This window comes from Zonotrichia leucophrys, chromosome 10 (assembly GCF_028769735.1).
Source record: "Zonotrichia leucophrys gambelii isolate GWCS_2022_RI chromosome 10, RI_Zleu_2.0, whole genome shotgun sequence".
NCBI lineage: Eukaryota > Metazoa > Chordata > Aves > Passeriformes > Passerellidae > Zonotrichia > Zonotrichia leucophrys.
In genome coordinates this window covers 6742415-6760153 of record NC_088180.1, presented here as the reverse complement: position 1 = coordinate 6760153, position 17739 = coordinate 6742415, and the positions used below count along the sequence as shown (strand labels likewise).

The 17739-nt window shown below is 40.9% G+C and overlaps 1 protein-coding gene across 1 annotated transcript in view; it reads right to left on the bottom strand.

The window, feature by feature from the left end:
- The window catches only part of ALDH1A2 (aldehyde dehydrogenase 1 family member A2), a 52428-nt gene that overhangs the window by 26979 nt on the left and 7710 nt on the right, over window positions 1–17739 (bottom strand). The window contains exons 2-3 of the mRNA XM_064722227.1: window positions 1962–2066; window positions 1588–1728 (exon numbers count right to left, since the gene is read on the bottom strand). Of these exons, the coding sequence (XP_064578297.1) occupies window positions 1588–1728; window positions 1962–2066 (246 nt within the window). The remainder of the gene's footprint in view (window positions 1–1587; window positions 1729–1961; window positions 2067–17739) is intronic.

Here is a 17739-nt window from a genome sequence, read left to right as displayed (position 1 = left end):
GATGTAAGTATTGTAACATTTTTGGACTATTGTACCTAAGTATTCACCATCTTAACAGCTCTTGAACCATGACAAAGATTTTAATGAAGACAAATCAGTTGCACCTTGGTGTAATTTGAACCCAGAAAGTTCAGAACAATTATCTGATCCCCTTTGTTACTTCTCACAAATGTGAGCAAAAAGTATTTTCCTTGAAAAACCCAAACTGGTTTCTGCTGGCGTATTCTGGAATGGCTATGATTTTAGGAATATTTGTGTACGTTTGTGTGTGTTTGTCTGTCCGTCTGTCTTGTGGATTTATGTGTGTATCCACATGCATGTACATGTGCCTTTGTGTACTTTGAACCTAATAGCCACTGTGTTTGGTCCAGATCTATAAATGCTTTAATCAGGAGCCAAGATAAAAATGCCTGTCAAACTGGGTTCTGTTATGTTAATGATAACAGCTGAGAAGGGGCTCCTTGTAGCCCTGTATTAATGATCTGAATCCATAAAGAGAAGAATGGACACATCCCTCTTTATATAATTGATGTAAATATAAAAATTTCTCTATATGGTTGCCAAGACTCCTGCTGAGGTCTGAGATATCTATACTGTACAGCCAGTTTATTTATTGCCATCAAATAAACAAACTTTCCTCTAGGGAAGCTCATAAATTAACAAGCTATCTTTATTTTTTTAGTTAATATTCCTATTTTTAAAAGTATCTTATAAGCTATCCTCTTAGGGGTTCCTAAGATCATTTAGAAAAAAAAATCCAATAAAATATCCTAAGATGTTGAGTAGCTTAACTAATTCTCAATAGCTGTCCAATAGAAATCATTAAGAACGGGCAAAGGACGCCCCTGTGTCACACACCAACCATCAAATGAGTTTCTATAGAGAAGAATGGAGGCCTAATTCTGCACTGACTTATATCCCCAAGAGCAATTAATGGCACTGCCTGCAGTGCAGCTCAGTAAAGAACTTGGCTCCAGAAATAAAAATTAAATGACAGGCAGAGTAAACTTGATTTGCTGTGCACTTCCTTCTCCCCATGGCGATTTTACAGTATGTGCCGGCGGTAAGATGATTTAAGTGTTGACAAAGCTGGAATTAAGATGTTCACGGGCTTAGTTCAAAGCACTTGACATGCGGAAAACAACATTAACAATGGCACCGTTGCGATGGCTTCATCCCAGAGAGGAACAGAGCCGCACTTGGAACTCGTGTCACCAGCCCAGTGTCCCTGAGCACCCCACTTGTGTCCCTGAGCACCTCACTTGTCCTTCCCTTCCTGCCTGCACAGATCACCCCAGCCTGCCATCTCTTATTCTAGAAGAGTTACAGGCCTGCCTGGCGGGCACACACGTGTGCACACCCCTGCTGTTGTGGGATATCCAATTTAAAGCTGATCTGAGCCCACTGGGAGCCTCTTGTTGGCCTTTATGGGTTTTGCACCACGCTGTAAGTGGACAGAGCCATTTCAGCCAGGAAGCTGCATGTGGTTTTCACATACAATTCATATCAACCCATTCATGAATGAATTGGCTCTCAGAACGTAGAACTGACAACTGATTTGACTTCTGATTTTTATGTTTCACTTACAGCAAGAATTGCCCTGTCCCTTTCCACCAAGTCTGCTAACTTATCCAAAAGATGGCCTCTTTCTGAGGCATCCATTCTCCTCCAAACAGAACCCAGGGAAAAAGCCAGCCGAGCTGCCCTCACTGCCTTGTCTGTATCAACCTGGGAAGAAGGAAGAAGAAAATTGAAGACACAAGGTAAATAACACAAGCAGGCTTATTGGATTTGCTGTTATACAACAGTCACATGTGATGGGTTTTGGAACTATGATTTATAAAAGAACTGTCCAACAGTGCTATTCCGGACTGGTTGCTTTGATCTATTTATATGTTTGTATTATCTGTTATGCATTTAATTTATACATTAAACATATAGCCATTCGTGGGATACATTACCTTGTCAGCCTCCTGAATGTCACAGATTTGTTCTCCTGTTGCTGGATTATATACTGGGAATATTCTTCCACTTTCAGAATTCTGCCACTCATTATTGATGAAAATCTAGAAAAGGAAGAAAAGTCATCAGGTCTCTTGCATGAACGAACAGTAACGTATATAACAACAAACTCATGAGAAAAACTGCAGATTCTAATACAAAAGAACTGAAACTTATTTTTGTGTGAAAATTACAGTTTTCAAGAGTTCAGGCTGAGGTCAGCCCCTGATGCCTTTCTGTATTCTATAGCAGTGTCATTATAGAAGCAACATCAAAGTCTAAACATTGGTTGATGTTCAAATTTGGTTCAAAATCTGTAACAAATAAACTAAAAAAAGAAATAGCTGTACCAGAGAAAAAGCCTTGAAACTGCTGGAGACAAGACAAGGATTTGGAGTAATCACTCAGTTCAGTAAGTAAACATTTAGTCACTGATACATCCCAGTCAAGACTGAATAATCTCAAACATCACAGTTGTTCAATACACAGTCAGTTAATTATGGCTACAGTGACGGCTTGCAGCACAAAACTAACTTGCTTATCTGCTAGGAACAATGGAAATTGTTACATTCTCTCAGTGTTGATATTTTAATTGTCAGGGGCGAAACAAATTTAAATGGTAATGGTGCTGACAACAGCTGTCTTGAGAAAGGTAATGACAAATGAGTTTATTTAAAGTAGATTTTTACTGGTAGCTGCATACATGTCCATTATTTTCTGCTGAATGACTTTTAAGAACAGGATGCAATTATTTATTAGCAAGTATTAAAGAAGTCAATACATGAAAATGAGTGAAAAGTTTTCCAGGTATTCAGACTCCTTCCTTTAAATCTTTCTAAGAATGAAAGTGTTCAAAAAATCAGGCATGATTTGGATTCCTTGGAGTCCAGATATCAATGTATTTTTAGTGGATTCCATGAAATACAACTTGAATGTGTAAGTTGGTGTCCTGGCCTCATTGAAATACACAGGAATTTTCCCCCTGACTCCACTGAAAGCAGGAGTTCACATGTAGAGAGAAGGAATATTCACCACCTGGCTTGTTGGTTTGTTTTTTTTTGCATACAGGGCTGTGTTTATAAAGACAGGGACCTTTGAAAGCTTGAGAAGTTCCAGTCAGAGATACACAGGTGAGAGAAACTGGCCCATCTCTGTACACATGAAGGCAAAACCACATCTGTAGAGTTTTCAGTTACTAGACATGAGCTTGCTCAAACCTACTCTCCAAGGCAAAGGGAAGCGCTGTAGCTGTGTCCTCTCAGCAGGGCTTGTTAGCTCAGGCTGGGTGCCACAGTAGCTGCAGTGTCACAGCTCCTGCTCCACAGCTCACTGTGGCCATGTGGGGGGAACCTGTGCCTGCCTGGAAAAGACCCTGCCAATAGAACTGTACACAGGAACCAGCAATTCCATGTGCTTTTGCTATTATGGATGCATTTCTGTCGTGCTTCCTCATCTTCCCAACACCTCAAACTTCAACCTCTTTGCTGTGTGCCCCTCCATCCATTCCAGAGTCTGTCCTTTCTTTACTCCTCCTTGCTCCTTCTGTTTAGGTTTTCAAAGTTGCTGAACTCAGGACCTACCACACCACTGCCATTGCTTTCCTTGCACGCCCTCTTTATCCTGAACCTGTCTGTGTCCTTGGACTGTGAGTGTCCCAGACTGTGCTGGTGTCTCCCTGCTCAGGGATGACACTGTTCAGCAAACCCAAGTACTGGTCCCTGTTAGGACATTCTGGAGCTAACCCAAATGAGATAGAGAAAGAATCACCAGTATGATCTCTAGTGACCAATGCCATAAGCTGAAACCCTCTGGTGTATCATTGTCACTTTTGGACCTTAAGTGAAGGAAAGAAACCCTGAGATTTGTGACCTGTGTAGAGAAGGAATTTACTTTGTGCTTTCCACTGAGTTTTCTCAGAGTTAACTCTGCACCCAGTGAGTGTGTCAGGGGGTGCTGAGGAGGGAGGGGAAGGGAGAAAACTTCCAGCTTCAGGAGCAGATGGCCAGAGAAGATGTAAGCATGTTTGTTTAAGGTGACAGGATGTACATAAACACATGGGCTTCTTGTGTGAGCTGCACTGAAAGAATAAAGCAGTTTGGTTGAGTACAAGAACCTGAGAAATCGTGGCAGCCACAATTCAGTAAATTTCCCTTAGAGCAGTGGTCTGTTCTTTTTTAAATGGATTAAAAAAATTTAACTCCATTCTGCTGGGATTAACACCTATCATCAGGTTTGCTAGTACACAGGACATATACTTGTTCTTGAAATACATTTCACCATAAGAATGAGAAATAGTGCCGTGGAATTACAAAAGAGTGCTGCAATTCAAGCTGACTGGAAGGAAAAGCTGTATGATTTTATTGAATGCTCCATTTATCCCACTGACTTAGAAAAAGAACAGTAATAGTAAATATTTCAGATAGGACATGGGAAGGATCTATTTGGCATAAAGTTAGAGCTGGAAGCAAGAGAAATTGCTACTGTTAATGGTTAATGTTAGTTTCTTCCTGTTCCACTTTCTATAAACAAGGTATTGCCTATACAAGCTCATTACTGTAAACTGAGCACATTTAAATTGGCAGTAAAATCAGAGTATTTACTCTAGTGCACAAATAAAGTACCTAGTCCCATGTTTTGGAACAGTTTCAAGTCTTGAAATCCAGCAGCTGGCGGCTTTACAAGCAAAGCCTTACACTTAAATAATTCACTTTTGAAAGTTTTAGGTGTTCTGTGTCAGGTAGTACCATTCAGCAGATATTCCTACCACCGAGACGCAGATTCTTTTGCAATAAATTTGCATTCACAGGGGCTTTTATAACTCTTCCAGCACTACTGACTCCAATGGCTGTTGATTAAATGTATATATCCTGTACATTTAATCTGACTTTCATTATGGCCACTTCGTAAAAATGCCATGAAATGGAGAAGCGATGACACATTGCAAGAAAAAGGAATCCCTGCAAAGCCTCAAATTGGGTTTTTTTCTCCCTTATTTATAGTGATCATGCTAAAGGCTAACTCTAAATCAGGGGGAATATTTGACAGCAAATGTTCCTATCTATGGATTATATATAACCCATCCTAAACACCAGATAAAAAGGGGTAACCTTAGAAAAAGAAGGGCTTGCTTCCATGTAAATCATGCTACAAATTGGACAACACCCAGTGAGTTCATTGTTCAACCTCAATTGTGAAGGCTATTCACATTTACTATTCCCCTGGAATCAATGTTAATTAAGGCTGACTGGGGCTATAAATCAGCCTTTGGTTTTTACAACTTAATTCAGCATTAAGCATATATATGTAAATAAAAGGTAACTGATTAACCACTTGAGTTTTCCAGGAGTTACTGAGGTAATTTGTTTTTGTTTGAGTCCTAGTGTTACCTTTTGTGATATGCAGTAGGGAGAAGAAAAAGTCTATAGTGTGTCATGCATTTGCTATGTGGTATTGTGGTAGTTAAATAATCTGGCCTGTTGGGTGCTATCAATAGCATTGTGCCAAAAGGCAAAGGGAAGAAGGGAGCACTTGAAAAATCTTGGAATACACAAATGTTTTGTTTGCCATTTACTCTCAGTAGAGGCAGTAATGGCAGTAATGTCAGAGCAAGAAGATAAAAGGTCAACTTTGCTGCTGGACTGAGGTGTCCCTGTCAGTGCAGCCATTTAGCCAAGAACAAACCCAAGTGGCAAAGCAGCCAAGGGCCCCTGTGAGTGGAGTCTGGCTGAGGCTGGTGTGCAGGGGGTGAAGGAGAAAACCAGATACCTTTTTTTGTTCCCCAGTGATGCCAAAGGGGCTGGCAGAGCAGGGGAGCTGGGGGTGCAGGTGCTGGGGTGTGTGAGCCTGGGGGCTGGGAGGGGCTGTTCCAAACACAGCAGTGTGACAGGCCTGGGTGGGGGCTCCCTGCTGCCCCTGTGAACATGAGGCCCCTTGGAGTGTCATCCTTCTCAGGAGACCTCATCACACAGATCTCTGGGCAATTTCTGTTCTTTCCAAATGAAAGATGGAAAGGGCATGGATTTTCCTAAAGAGAACAGCCACATCCCTCCTGGTACTGACAATAACCTCTTGCTCATACTCTGATGTTCTCACAGATCTTTTACTAGAACTTGGCAAGATAATGGTCCTACCATGTATTCACTAGGTTCAAATCCTGCCTGTGGCTAATTATACATGACCTCTGTTGCCAGAGTTCCACAGGGCTGATCAAGAAATCAATCTGACTCATCCTACAGGTCAAGTGACTGTTCAGAGCCTTGGAGATACCTCATCATACCAAAAAGTGTACAAAGGACAAGTAAACCCCAAAGTTACCATGTAAAAATTCCAAGCTACTTTGAAACTGCTGACATGTAGTTGGAAGAAAATCATACATTGCATTTTGCACAAGACCTGTATTTCACAAGCATTACACACTGAGTTCAATAGCATCTTGGATGCTCATCAGATTTGATATCAAGCCAAGAGTAAATGTTTTTAGCATAACACAAAGCAAATTTAGCTTTGCAAACAAACAACTACAATCTCTTGTTTCAGTAGCCATCCATCCCAGCTGGCTTAGTAATATTTAGCAACTTAATGCTCATTTTAAACCATGCAGGTAATTGGAGTGATAAGTATTCAAAGAGGAAGGGATGTGTACAAACCCACGTTGGACATTCTGATCTGCTGTGCAGCAATATCAAAATTTAGAGCAGGGAGAAAATGTGTTTTCAACATTATTTACCAGCAAGGAAGTACCAAACAACTATCTTTATGAGTATGTGTATAAATACAATTAATTAAAATAAACCACAGAACTGATACCTCCTTTGCAGCTTTTAGTTGAAGGAGCTTTAGTTTCATGACACTTCAAATTGCCTCTGCTGTTGAGCCAGGGGCTAGCCCTGGATTTGGGAAATGGAACTGATTTTTACGTTCACTGGGGATTCCTGCATGCTCACTGCCTCTCTTTTTTGTATTGCCTCTTCTTAAAACATACAGGGAAAAAAAAAGATTTTGGGCTCTCTTAATTCATAAGAGTAATCAACACAGGTGGCAACAATGTAACTTTTCATTTCCTTTCTTGAAAATGTTCTTAAATGATGTGTGAGTGAAATGATGATCTACATTCTTAATTCGATATTGCTTAGTGATGATGTCATGAGACATTTTCTTCAGGCTCCCCAGCTGTTTAACTCAGAACTTCAGGCAGTGCACAGACAGTGGCCCTGCATTCAGCTCTTTGGAGGTGGAATTATTTTCCCATGGATTTAATAAACAAGGTTTTTGTGCTGTTGCAGCTCCTAGAAATGTTTTTTGGTACAGGAAGAGGATTTTAACATCCAAATAATAATGGCTTCCCACAGGAGATTTGGTTCTGGATGAATGGAGGAAGGAATGGGAATTTCCTAACTCAATTGATTTAGTAGCTGGTTATAGTTTCATTCCATCAAAGATCTTTTTTTCATATGTGGCTTTTTCCTCAGAGAGCTTTTGACACTAAATCTGCTGGGATGGGGGAGGGGGCATCAGATGCCAAAGTACTTTATAAGAGAATCACAGCTGCTTGCCCTCAGCATCTTCTCAGAGCTGGAGGCACTAGAAGTACATAATGGCACTTCTTTTTTAGGGGGGACGGACAACAATTTTAGAGGCATGCAAAAAATCCAGCAGCAGCATTTCCCTTGGTAAATACTGCATAACATCCCAGATACCGGGCACCTGTGCCTCAGTCTGGTCAGGAAATTCATATCCTTTCCCATCTCAGCAACTTCATTTCCTCTCCTTGGGAAACATTTCGAGTCCTAATGATTAGTACGATTGTAAGGGAATGAACTAGGTGGGATTGCCAATCAGAGGTGCAGCTTGTTTATTTTCACAGGCCTTGTTTTCTTTCACTTTTATGGCTGTCTTGATACAGCAAATCTCTCACATTCTAGAGTGTGTTGTGAGGCACTCCTGGGAGTGACTGGAAACCAACAGCTGGCTATAGAATCAGCAAAAACCTGCTTTATAAGAAGGCACTAGGAAAGCAAAAGCCAATGCCAGCAGTCTGCTGGCTGAATGACCAGCGACGGATCAGCAGTGCCATTTAATTTTATTTTTAAGAGGGTTGTTCAGGTGACCAGCAAGAGTCACAGCTTCTTGCTGGCAGTTTACAAAAGGTAAGTAATGGGCTTCAAGGCCAACCTACCCAAGGAGGCTGCAGGACTCTGCTCCTGAGCCATGAATGAGCCTGTCTGGGCAGTGCCAGTGGCTGTGCTGCTTTCAGGGGAGAGCCCTGCACGAGCCAAGGCAGCTTGGCTGGCCCAGCACCTCAGCACAGGTGGTTCTCATGTCATTCATTACCCCTGAGCAGAATCATCCTCACAGTTACCCAGATTTGGGTTCTTCAGTGAGATGCCTTTCAGCTGCGGAGGAACTGCAATTGTGTGAGAGTAACAGTGAACTATAGAGGAAGAACATTGCACCAAATCTAATTCAGGCAAGCAAGCTCCCGTGGGCACAGCTGGTTTTCAGCTACAAGAGGTCCAGAGTAGAACAAAAGTAAAAAATCCAGCTGGTTTCAGTGGGAGCTGAATCAGGCCCCAGTTGAGGAAAAGGAATCAGTGGCAACAGCCTCCAGAGGGATGTTTGTACTGGGAAACAAAGCTGTTTCACTGGAAACTTGACACATGCTCTAGAGCCTGTGAGGTCTGAAAGGCCAAACAAAACCAGAACATGTTGATTTTTATTTTTCCTCTTTGGCTGCTGGGTTGTCCTTCTCTCTCCTTACTCTCACACACCCCACACTGTAAAAATAGAAAAAGAAGGAAAAAAAAAAAAAAAAAGGAAAAGGAAAAAGAGTTCTAATGCTCTGTGTGCTATGGGGTGCTTCATCTTTTTTAAAGTCTCATTTGGACCTCAGAGCTTGATTGAATAATGTCATAGTTTTTGGACTTGGTGTACCATAAATGTGGCTTTCCTTCATAAATTCAAGCTTGAAATTGCACTCAAGAAATCTAGAGGGCAAACTTGTGAGTGCACTGAGAGGGTTGGAGAATTTTAAACTTTACAAACATAGTACAGCAGGAGGATCAAAAAAGGGGAATCAGAAATAAAATGCCCAAGAAGTGAGTGGTTTTGCTGTCCATGCAGCCAGCTCTGGCACAACTCTGTTTGTGCAAGCCCAGTCTTGTGCCAAGGGGAGATGTCTGATGAGAAGACCAGGGTGTTTGCCTTCTCTGGGTGTAAATCCCAAGTAGCAAGGCCTGAGTCAACTCTACCAAAATTAAAGCCAGTGCTTCATACCAGTGTACTTTGGATCAGAAGCCAAGTGTTTGAGAGAGGTGAATACATCAAGGTTTTTCAGCCTGTGTAAATTAAGTCAGGCTTCAGTGTGGCTGACATGAGCTGGGGGAGGATTCCCATGCTCGAGCCCTCATGGTGGCAGGAGCTTGGGATCTTTTCAGTCCCAGAGAGGCAGGAGGAGAGGGCAGAGCAGGACCTGTCTTGCAGGGGCTGCTGCCCTGTTCTGATCACCTGGATTTTCAGGTGCTTCAAGGCAGACAGGGCAAGTCCCCCACTGAGCCAGCCCACAGACAGAAGAGGTTTAGGGAATGGTATGCTAGGAAAGGGGTGTGATGGGAGGAGAAACCAAAACCAGAGGAATTCAGGGTCTCCGAGCAGCAAATGGAATCAGAGAAAGGCTTGAAGCCTCCCGTCAGTCTGCTGTGAAAGTGGAATGTAACATGATTTTTTCTCCCCTATGTCCCTCATCCCTCACACCAAATGTTTGACCTGCCTGTCTTCCTGTCTTAATTAGTCTTCTGTCTTTCTGGGAGTTGGGTCTGTTCTTCTGCAAATGGCAGCACATCAGACAGGGGAAACCTGTCATGTTTGTTTTCTAAGCTGTAGGGGGTACCCATTTGAAAAAACTCCCAGCTTATCTAAACATTTTTGTTTGTATGATTTTGAATTAGGAAGTGTGAGTAATTAGTTAAGAAGATTAAATAAGTCTTAGCAACATGCAGTAGCATGCTTACTTTCCTCCTCCCCCCCCCAAATATTTCCTGCACAAAGCCCAGGCTGCCAAACTGTGATGATACCCTTTTCTATTTTAGTTTCTCACTGTGCCACATGCTGGTACAGCATCCGTTATTTCCATTCAGTCTCATTAAAGGGATTATTTTGTGCCTGGTTGTTCAAGAAAATTAATCTAAAGAGAAGAAACTTCAGATTGTATTGTCTGTTGAACTATACCCACCACAAACATTTTACTCCTTTTGGCTGCCTTATTAAACCAGTGGGAAAAAACTTTTGTTGCAGCACACAAAGGCTTTCCTCAAAGTAATTTTTACTTTTTTCAGTTAATGAAGAATTTGTCTGCTGTTAGTAGAACAATACAGGAGCAATAATATAGCTCAGGTAATAGTTCATGTATTCCTAAGAAACTAAGCTCCCAAGCTTTACTTATCCTTTCATCAGCGTGACTCTTTAATTGCTGGAGAACACTTAGTCTCTTTAACTGCATCAGAAAACATTGCTTGTGAAACCAGGATGACTAAATCATTAACTGTGCTTTCCATTTTCACTAATTACAAAGACAAGCCATCACTGGATGAGCTGGGTAAAAACGGCAGTGGTTTTTATGGAGAATGATCCTTGATGTCACTTATTGCACCTTAAAAAGTGAAATAATGAAAGATTTTTAAAAATCCACTAAATCGAGAGTGGAGAGGAGGAGTGTTTGTTTACATAATCAATTACTGGGCTGTCACTGGGCTTTAATGAAGTTGTGGCTATTAAGAACTTGATCCTGGAAACCCTTCCACAAGTGTTCATTTGAAATGGTGGGAATGAGGAGGGGTTTGTACAAACAAGACTCGTATTTCTCTGTGTAGTTCTCCTGTGTTTTGCATTGTTTGTGCATTGCCAGTCTTGTGTGCTCCTTATGTGTGACAGAAAACAGTGTGAGCTATTAATCTGTACATGGGAAATATGTTCTGCCATTTGGAAGAATTTAATCTCCCTTGTAGGTAACTGCCATTTTAAATGTTCATCACCAGGAACAAGTTCTTACTTAGAAATTAGCTGTGCTGCATAAATAAATATTCCTCCTAAGATTTCAGACATTATAGGCAACACAGAAAAATACAATAAGCAAATTTATTTTGACTTAAAGCTCTGCCTGAGAAAATTACCTTATAACTACACATGAGAAATTGCTGGAATGTCAGCTTCATTTGCAGTGGCCCCTTATGGCCTGATCACCCTCCCTGGCACGATAAATCACTGGCAAGATCCTTACCTTAACACGTTTGATCTCAGCTCAGCAAGACTTGGTTTTGATGTGAAGAACTCCAGATCTGTTAGGTCAGAGACAAATAGCAGAGCCACTGACCTGCAAAGTGCTAAGTCTATATTAGACCCAAGTGAGCAGCCTTAAGCTCCTGAAAAGTTTGCCTTTGCTTCTACTTTGCATCCTGAAGCTTTTCAAATATTACTGGTTAGCATGTTTTGTTAATGATGCCAGAGACATTTCCTTTTGTGCCGTTCTGCATGTACAGAAGCCACAAAAAGCATGTGCTGTGAGAAGCATTATCTTGGATAAACTGTTAGAATTATCTGCACTTTAGAGAGACATGAAATAAACCTCATTATTTATTGGTTTCTTTACTTAATTTACACAAATGGTTTGCACGGCCTTTTTCTTACTAGACCATGCCTACTGACATAATAATAATGATATTCACCAGTACACGTATTAAGATGATGCAAAGAGCCTGTGTGTACATTTGTGTACATACAGAAATTCAAACTACTCCTAAAAACAAAAAACTCAGCTTGTGACACATTCAGAGTCTGAACTTGCACACAGAACAGTTTTGTGGCCACTCAGTTTTGCAGCCTTGGTTTGAAAGTATTACTTATTGTCCTGGTTAAACAGTCACTTATCTCCACGATAGTAAGCAGGAGTGTTAGTCTACCAGAAAATTGGATGTTCTTAATGGGCTTTGGGGGAGAATAGCTTTGCATCATCAGCATTAAGTTAAATCACATTAAGTACCCACTTACAACATAGGGATTACCACTTATGACATCTTTGGTGAAAGCCTTTAAAACAAATTGTTGTGTTTGTTAGAAGAAGCTGTGAGATAACAATTCCCAGAAGTCTGATTTATAAATTCCTTTTGCTCTTCAAGAAGATGCAAAGGAACCCAGCACCTCTCATTCAATGCTGCAATGAAATCTCTCAGGCTGGAAATTCTTTTCAATAAAAAGTCTTGGTAAATACTAATTTATTTACTTTAGAATATTCTTCTGGAGACAAGAAACCGTTAGAGTACCTTTCCTCAGAGTTCAGTTCTAATTTCTCCTCCAGTTCTTTCTTGTTGATTAAGTCATTGCCTTTTACATGTACAAAACTGGAATAGGTCATTCTGCTTTTTATTATTCATAAGGCTGATTGGGGAGAACTGGGTTTAAACTGTCAAAGTATCCTGCTGTGCTTGGATACCTGACAGATTTACACCTCAAAATACACTGTGGTACTAAGACTAAAACTGGATGTGGAGTATTCTTGCAGGAGCTGATTACAGTCTCAATCAAATAGAATACCTGAGGATATAAAAAATAATGCCTATGTTTGATAGAATTTAACATTTTTGTATATGACCAGCAAGTTATTCTGTATAGAGATGAAGGCCTGAATGAAAAATAAGCTCTTATATTTAACTTTAATAGAAACAGACTAATGACTTCGAGTATGTAAATGAAAAACATGACCCTAAACTTTTGCCAAATATGCAGTATTAAAAAAGTGGATTAGGGCAAACCCCAATACTTGGTTATACTGAGCTCTCCTTAAATGAGCAAAGCGTGCTGTAAGTCTTGTCAATAAAGAGCCTTCTTTAAAAAACCTGAATAGTCATATGCAGTCCCGAGATCCACTCTCCCCATCTCCTCTAAAATTCGTGTTTCTTTTCCCCGTTTTAACTAAACTCCATTTTTCTCTGCTGGACTCCCTTGTAATGATGCCAGAATATGGGCAAACCTCATTAGTTTCCCTGCTGTCTACAAGACAGGATTTATGCTTGTAGTAAACACAATGACACATGATCACTAAATGGCTAAAATCACTATCAAGACTTAAATCTGAGAAATTTTTCACCCAGACATTGCAGGTACTAATGGTATGTAAAGGTATGGAGCTCAGTATTAATGACAGCAAACACGTCCCCCAGTGCCCCACCTCTGCAAGGAGCACACCAGTGACAGCTGCTGGGGAAGGTTCATGGCTTGCAGCCTTTGGCAGGTCCCTGGTAGAAGGTAGAAGGTATGCTACCAATCCAATCCAGTGAGTAGTAACTGAATTCCCATGGGACCTGGCTGAAGTCAAATGTTGCTGTTCCTGGTTCATTGCTTTTAGTCTCCCTAAAGACCATTTAGGCAAACAGCTGGAAGAGCTGACTACAAGGGTTCCCAGCCACAGGGAACCAATCCAGGAAAGCAGGTAAAGGCTTCTAACCAGGAAACAAGTTATCAGAGGATTTGTCCTGTTGCTCCCTCAAGGAAAGAAATGAACTGAGAGAGCAAGAGCACGAACACATTGGTGCTGTATGCAGAATCCAGACATTAAAGGGAGGACGAGCTGTGCTGCACCAGTCAGTGGCATGTTCTGCACTGGGCTCCTGCTTGGCATCTAAATAGGAGGGCTTTCCTTCTCCCTCCATGCTGGAGAGCCTTACTAAAGCAAAACCTTTGAGGAGAATAGAAGCAATATCAGAACTGGAGTTCCAGTACTGTGACTGCTTTGTACTAGTGGAATATTCCTCCTCCTAAAGAGAAGTACAGAGGGGAACAACATCACCAGCTTCAGCTCCATCTGAACTCATTATGCAGACTTTGCAGCAAGGAGGGCACTGCCTCCCTGACAACACTCAGAGGAACAGCAACAGAGACAACTCCTGATGAAGGGGCACAGAAAGAGACCAAAGAGCACAAAGAAAGGGGTCTTCTTATCTATACCGTGTGTGTGTGTATAGTGAGTACACAGAGAAGTGTGCAGTTAATAACACAGAGAAATGCAGACATGCATCCACAGGTAAACACCAGCTCCAAAATTCATCTGTATTGCCATTTCCCAGAATACCATGTACAAAAATAGAGGCTTGATCTTCTTGTAGTCTGGCTGGTTTAGCAAGAGATCCTGCCTCTGACACTGACCTACTGTCTGAGTTAGTCATGGTTACACTCCCACAAATTTAAACTCCCCCATCTGTGAAGGAACCTTGTCACAGTTTTACAGTGAGGCTGAATCAATTAATGCCTTCTGAAAGATGTGATGGAGCAGAATATTAACACTTGCAGTTGAGTGATACCAGCTAAAAACATCTTAAGTAACAAATGGATTTAAAAACCACTATCAAAGAGATGCACCACCAAGACTCCTCTAGGCCATCATCAGCATAGTTATAGCACATTTAGTGTTATTCTTAGATCACTGTTTCAAATTAATAGTGAAAAAAGCAGAGCTTGATTTTCACCTCTCAGGAAAACAGATCCAATAAACATCACAAAAGAGAAGAGGCTGTTAAGTGGCCGTGGTAAAGAAAGTGTGATAAGGACAAAAAGAGGAAGACCAACAAAATGTCAGGCACTGATGGAAAAGGGGGTAAAGGCTTAGCCAGATATCCTGAAAAACAACCGTGCTTGTTTCTAAAGGTCTGTGCAGGCCATTCTGGTACAGGACTGCTGCAACAGTGTGTGACAACTGAAGCAACTGGAGAAAAACAAAAAGTTCCTTGATTTGGAAGGTAGTGGTAATTTCTTGCTAGTTTTGACAAACTCAAGAGTAAAGTATTTCTGTTTCAGCTGAAAAAAACCATAAGCAAATGCAAAATGCATATGTTATGGTAAGCTTTGAAAATATCCAGTAGAATCAGGACACTGCTTTTATGTCTGGGTGCAAAGAACGTTTAAAATATACTCCGAATATATTTCAGACAACAAAATGAAGTGGCTCCTTAAAAAAAAAAGAAATCTATGTATCCACCTGTCAGTTACATAAATGCCTTCTCAAATCAATTTGACAATATAAAGAAGTATTAAACCCAGTTTAAAATTAAATTCTATTTTAAGGACATTTTACACGAGCAGAATGGTAAATAAAAGTGAGGTGCAGTGTCACGGGAAGTGCTTTTGCAACTGAGCTGAAAAGACTTTACAAGGTTTTTCAACTAACTAGATCACAATTTTCATCTAGGTCATCTTATAGCTGGGAAATAAAAGCACAAGTGCCTATAAACCAGCCTAAGAAAGCCGAGTGTGAAAACGGGTGATCTGGATTGTATCACTGAGAGGAAAAAGCAGCGGTTTTTGAGCATAAGGGGATGAGAATTATCAGAGGCATACCACACTTTTTACGTGTAAGCTGTGTAGGGAGGACAAGTCAGGCTGCAGAGGGGGGAGAGCTCTGTGTGTGCAACGCTTTGCGTGGGCACTGCTTGGAGGGGAGAAATAACACAAAACACAAAACGCGGACCCACGGGCAGACAAGCAGTGGAGATCTGAAGGATAATACTGGAGTGAGGTACTGACTTCAAAATAAGAGCAGCTGAAGTGACATTGAAGTGGTACTGAAGAGGAAAAAGAGTATGAAGGCAGTAAGGCTGGAGCCAAAATAACTCCCTATTAGTTCAGTGAAAGCTGCACTGAAATAGTGTGTAGGGAACAGAGTTTTCTGTATCCTAATGTAAAACAACATTTGACATAGTCCTGTCAAGGACTAAAAATTGTGTCTGAACCCCTGAGAAATGGTTACCACGTAAATAATTCCAGCTTCATTGCAGGAGAGAAACACATGAAGAAGCCATACTCTCTGGGATACTAAACTTCAAGAAGCAGATTTTTTTTAAAGAGGAAGTAACTTAGAAACTCCCTGCTTGAAGCTCGGAAATTAAAATCCATAGAATCAGCATGGAGGCTTAAGAATGTGAAAGAGTCAAAAAAGATTTGCATTCCCAAGGTTATAAATGGGAAGCACAAGCAAGAAAATAAATGGGGTGGCAAAGAAGGAAGATAGGAGAGGAAAAGCAGGCTGGAAAACACAAAGACTGCAGACACAAAACATAAAAATTGCTACTAAACATACTAAATAATCTGAAGAAAATTACTGGAAAGGTAACAGAACTAAAACAGCCAAGAGAAGCCTAAATTAAATAAATAAGCAGATACGGTCAGTGGAAGGGTCACTGGATCCTGAACACAACCTGGCTATGGAAGGGAGACTGAAGATAATTCCAGAGGTGGCTGCTTATTATTGGGGAGATCCTTATTTGGCTATCCCAAGGTAGATTATATTTCTGTTCAAAAATTAGAAAAGCAGAGTACTAATTGGAAGACTGGAAAATGACAGGTAAAAACACTTGTTCTGGGAAATCATCTTTATTAAATATCTAACAACAGCAGTACACCAAAAATTATTTAAGGGCTGAGTCCAGGACAGGCCCAGTGCTTCACTCCCAATTGTGCTGCAAGGAGCTGAAATAAAGTTCCTGAAATAAAAAGAAATCCTGAATGCTAATGCACCCTGAAATCTACTGCATCAATTCTTCCAGTTTTCAAAATGCATCAGGAATTGCATAAAAGCCACTTAGAGTGCACCAGGGTGATGGTGGGGGTGATGAGGAGGAGGATGATGAAGCATGAGAAAACAATGCCACAGCACAGACCTGGAAGGATCTTCCAATTGGAGAGATCTATTTCAGATGAAGTGTACACCTGACACTGACAAATGACAAATTTAAGTCATACTGACCTACTCACAATATGATAAGATCAGCCTTTATAAGAGAGTCTAAAAATACCAGTATTTACACAGAATGGTAAATAGCTCTGCTTTGGAAAGAAATCAGTCTCATATGGAGATAAGATTTTACCTGTGTAAATACATATCTTTGGAATTTCTGTCTGGAAAGGCACTTTCTGATAGTTTCTGAGTAAAAGCCAAGGGATTTAATGTAATCATTGCCTCAGGACCAGAGCATGGTAAGAAGGCAGTGTCCCCCTGGCATCCTCTTTCCAAGTTCAGCAAAGGGGCTCCAGCCTGTTTCATCATGCAACACTTCCCGTATTTTTGTGACTTTCCAAATGGATTTTTTGTAACTCACTTATTTTAAATTAGGGCATACTATAAATCCACATGGAAATTAGCAAACATATCCTTTCTGTAACCACACCACCTGCTGTGGGCCCCTCACAGCTGTCCTACAGCATCCCCTTAGATTTTGAGTTCAATTCAGAGTCTTCATTACCTACAAACCCCTCACAGATTAGGGTCTATACACTCTAGTGGTCAGTGTGGTCCCAGCGTTTTAGCCTCCAGCTGAAGCCAATTGAGATTGAGCTGACCTTAAACATTTTCACTTGGGTCACAGAACATGATGTGGTTGGTTCTCTGCAGTATTTTCCCCCTTCAGTCCAACAAAGCTGGAATGCATTATGTTTCAAGTCACTGATATAGTTCACCAGGCTCTGCATGAAAGGCACTGACTCCAAGTAATCAAGGATTAGGTTCTTTTTCTTTTTTCATTTGGGAGACTACTGCAGCAGTGCTATTGCAGCAACACTTTGATGTGGCTTCACATATCACACTTTTAGTAATGAAGTGCTCCTAAACCTCAGTTCACCGTGAGACTTAGCATTGATGTGCTGTACTCATGTCACAAAGGTAGATTGCTATTTACAGAAAAGACTCATGAATAGAAATATGGT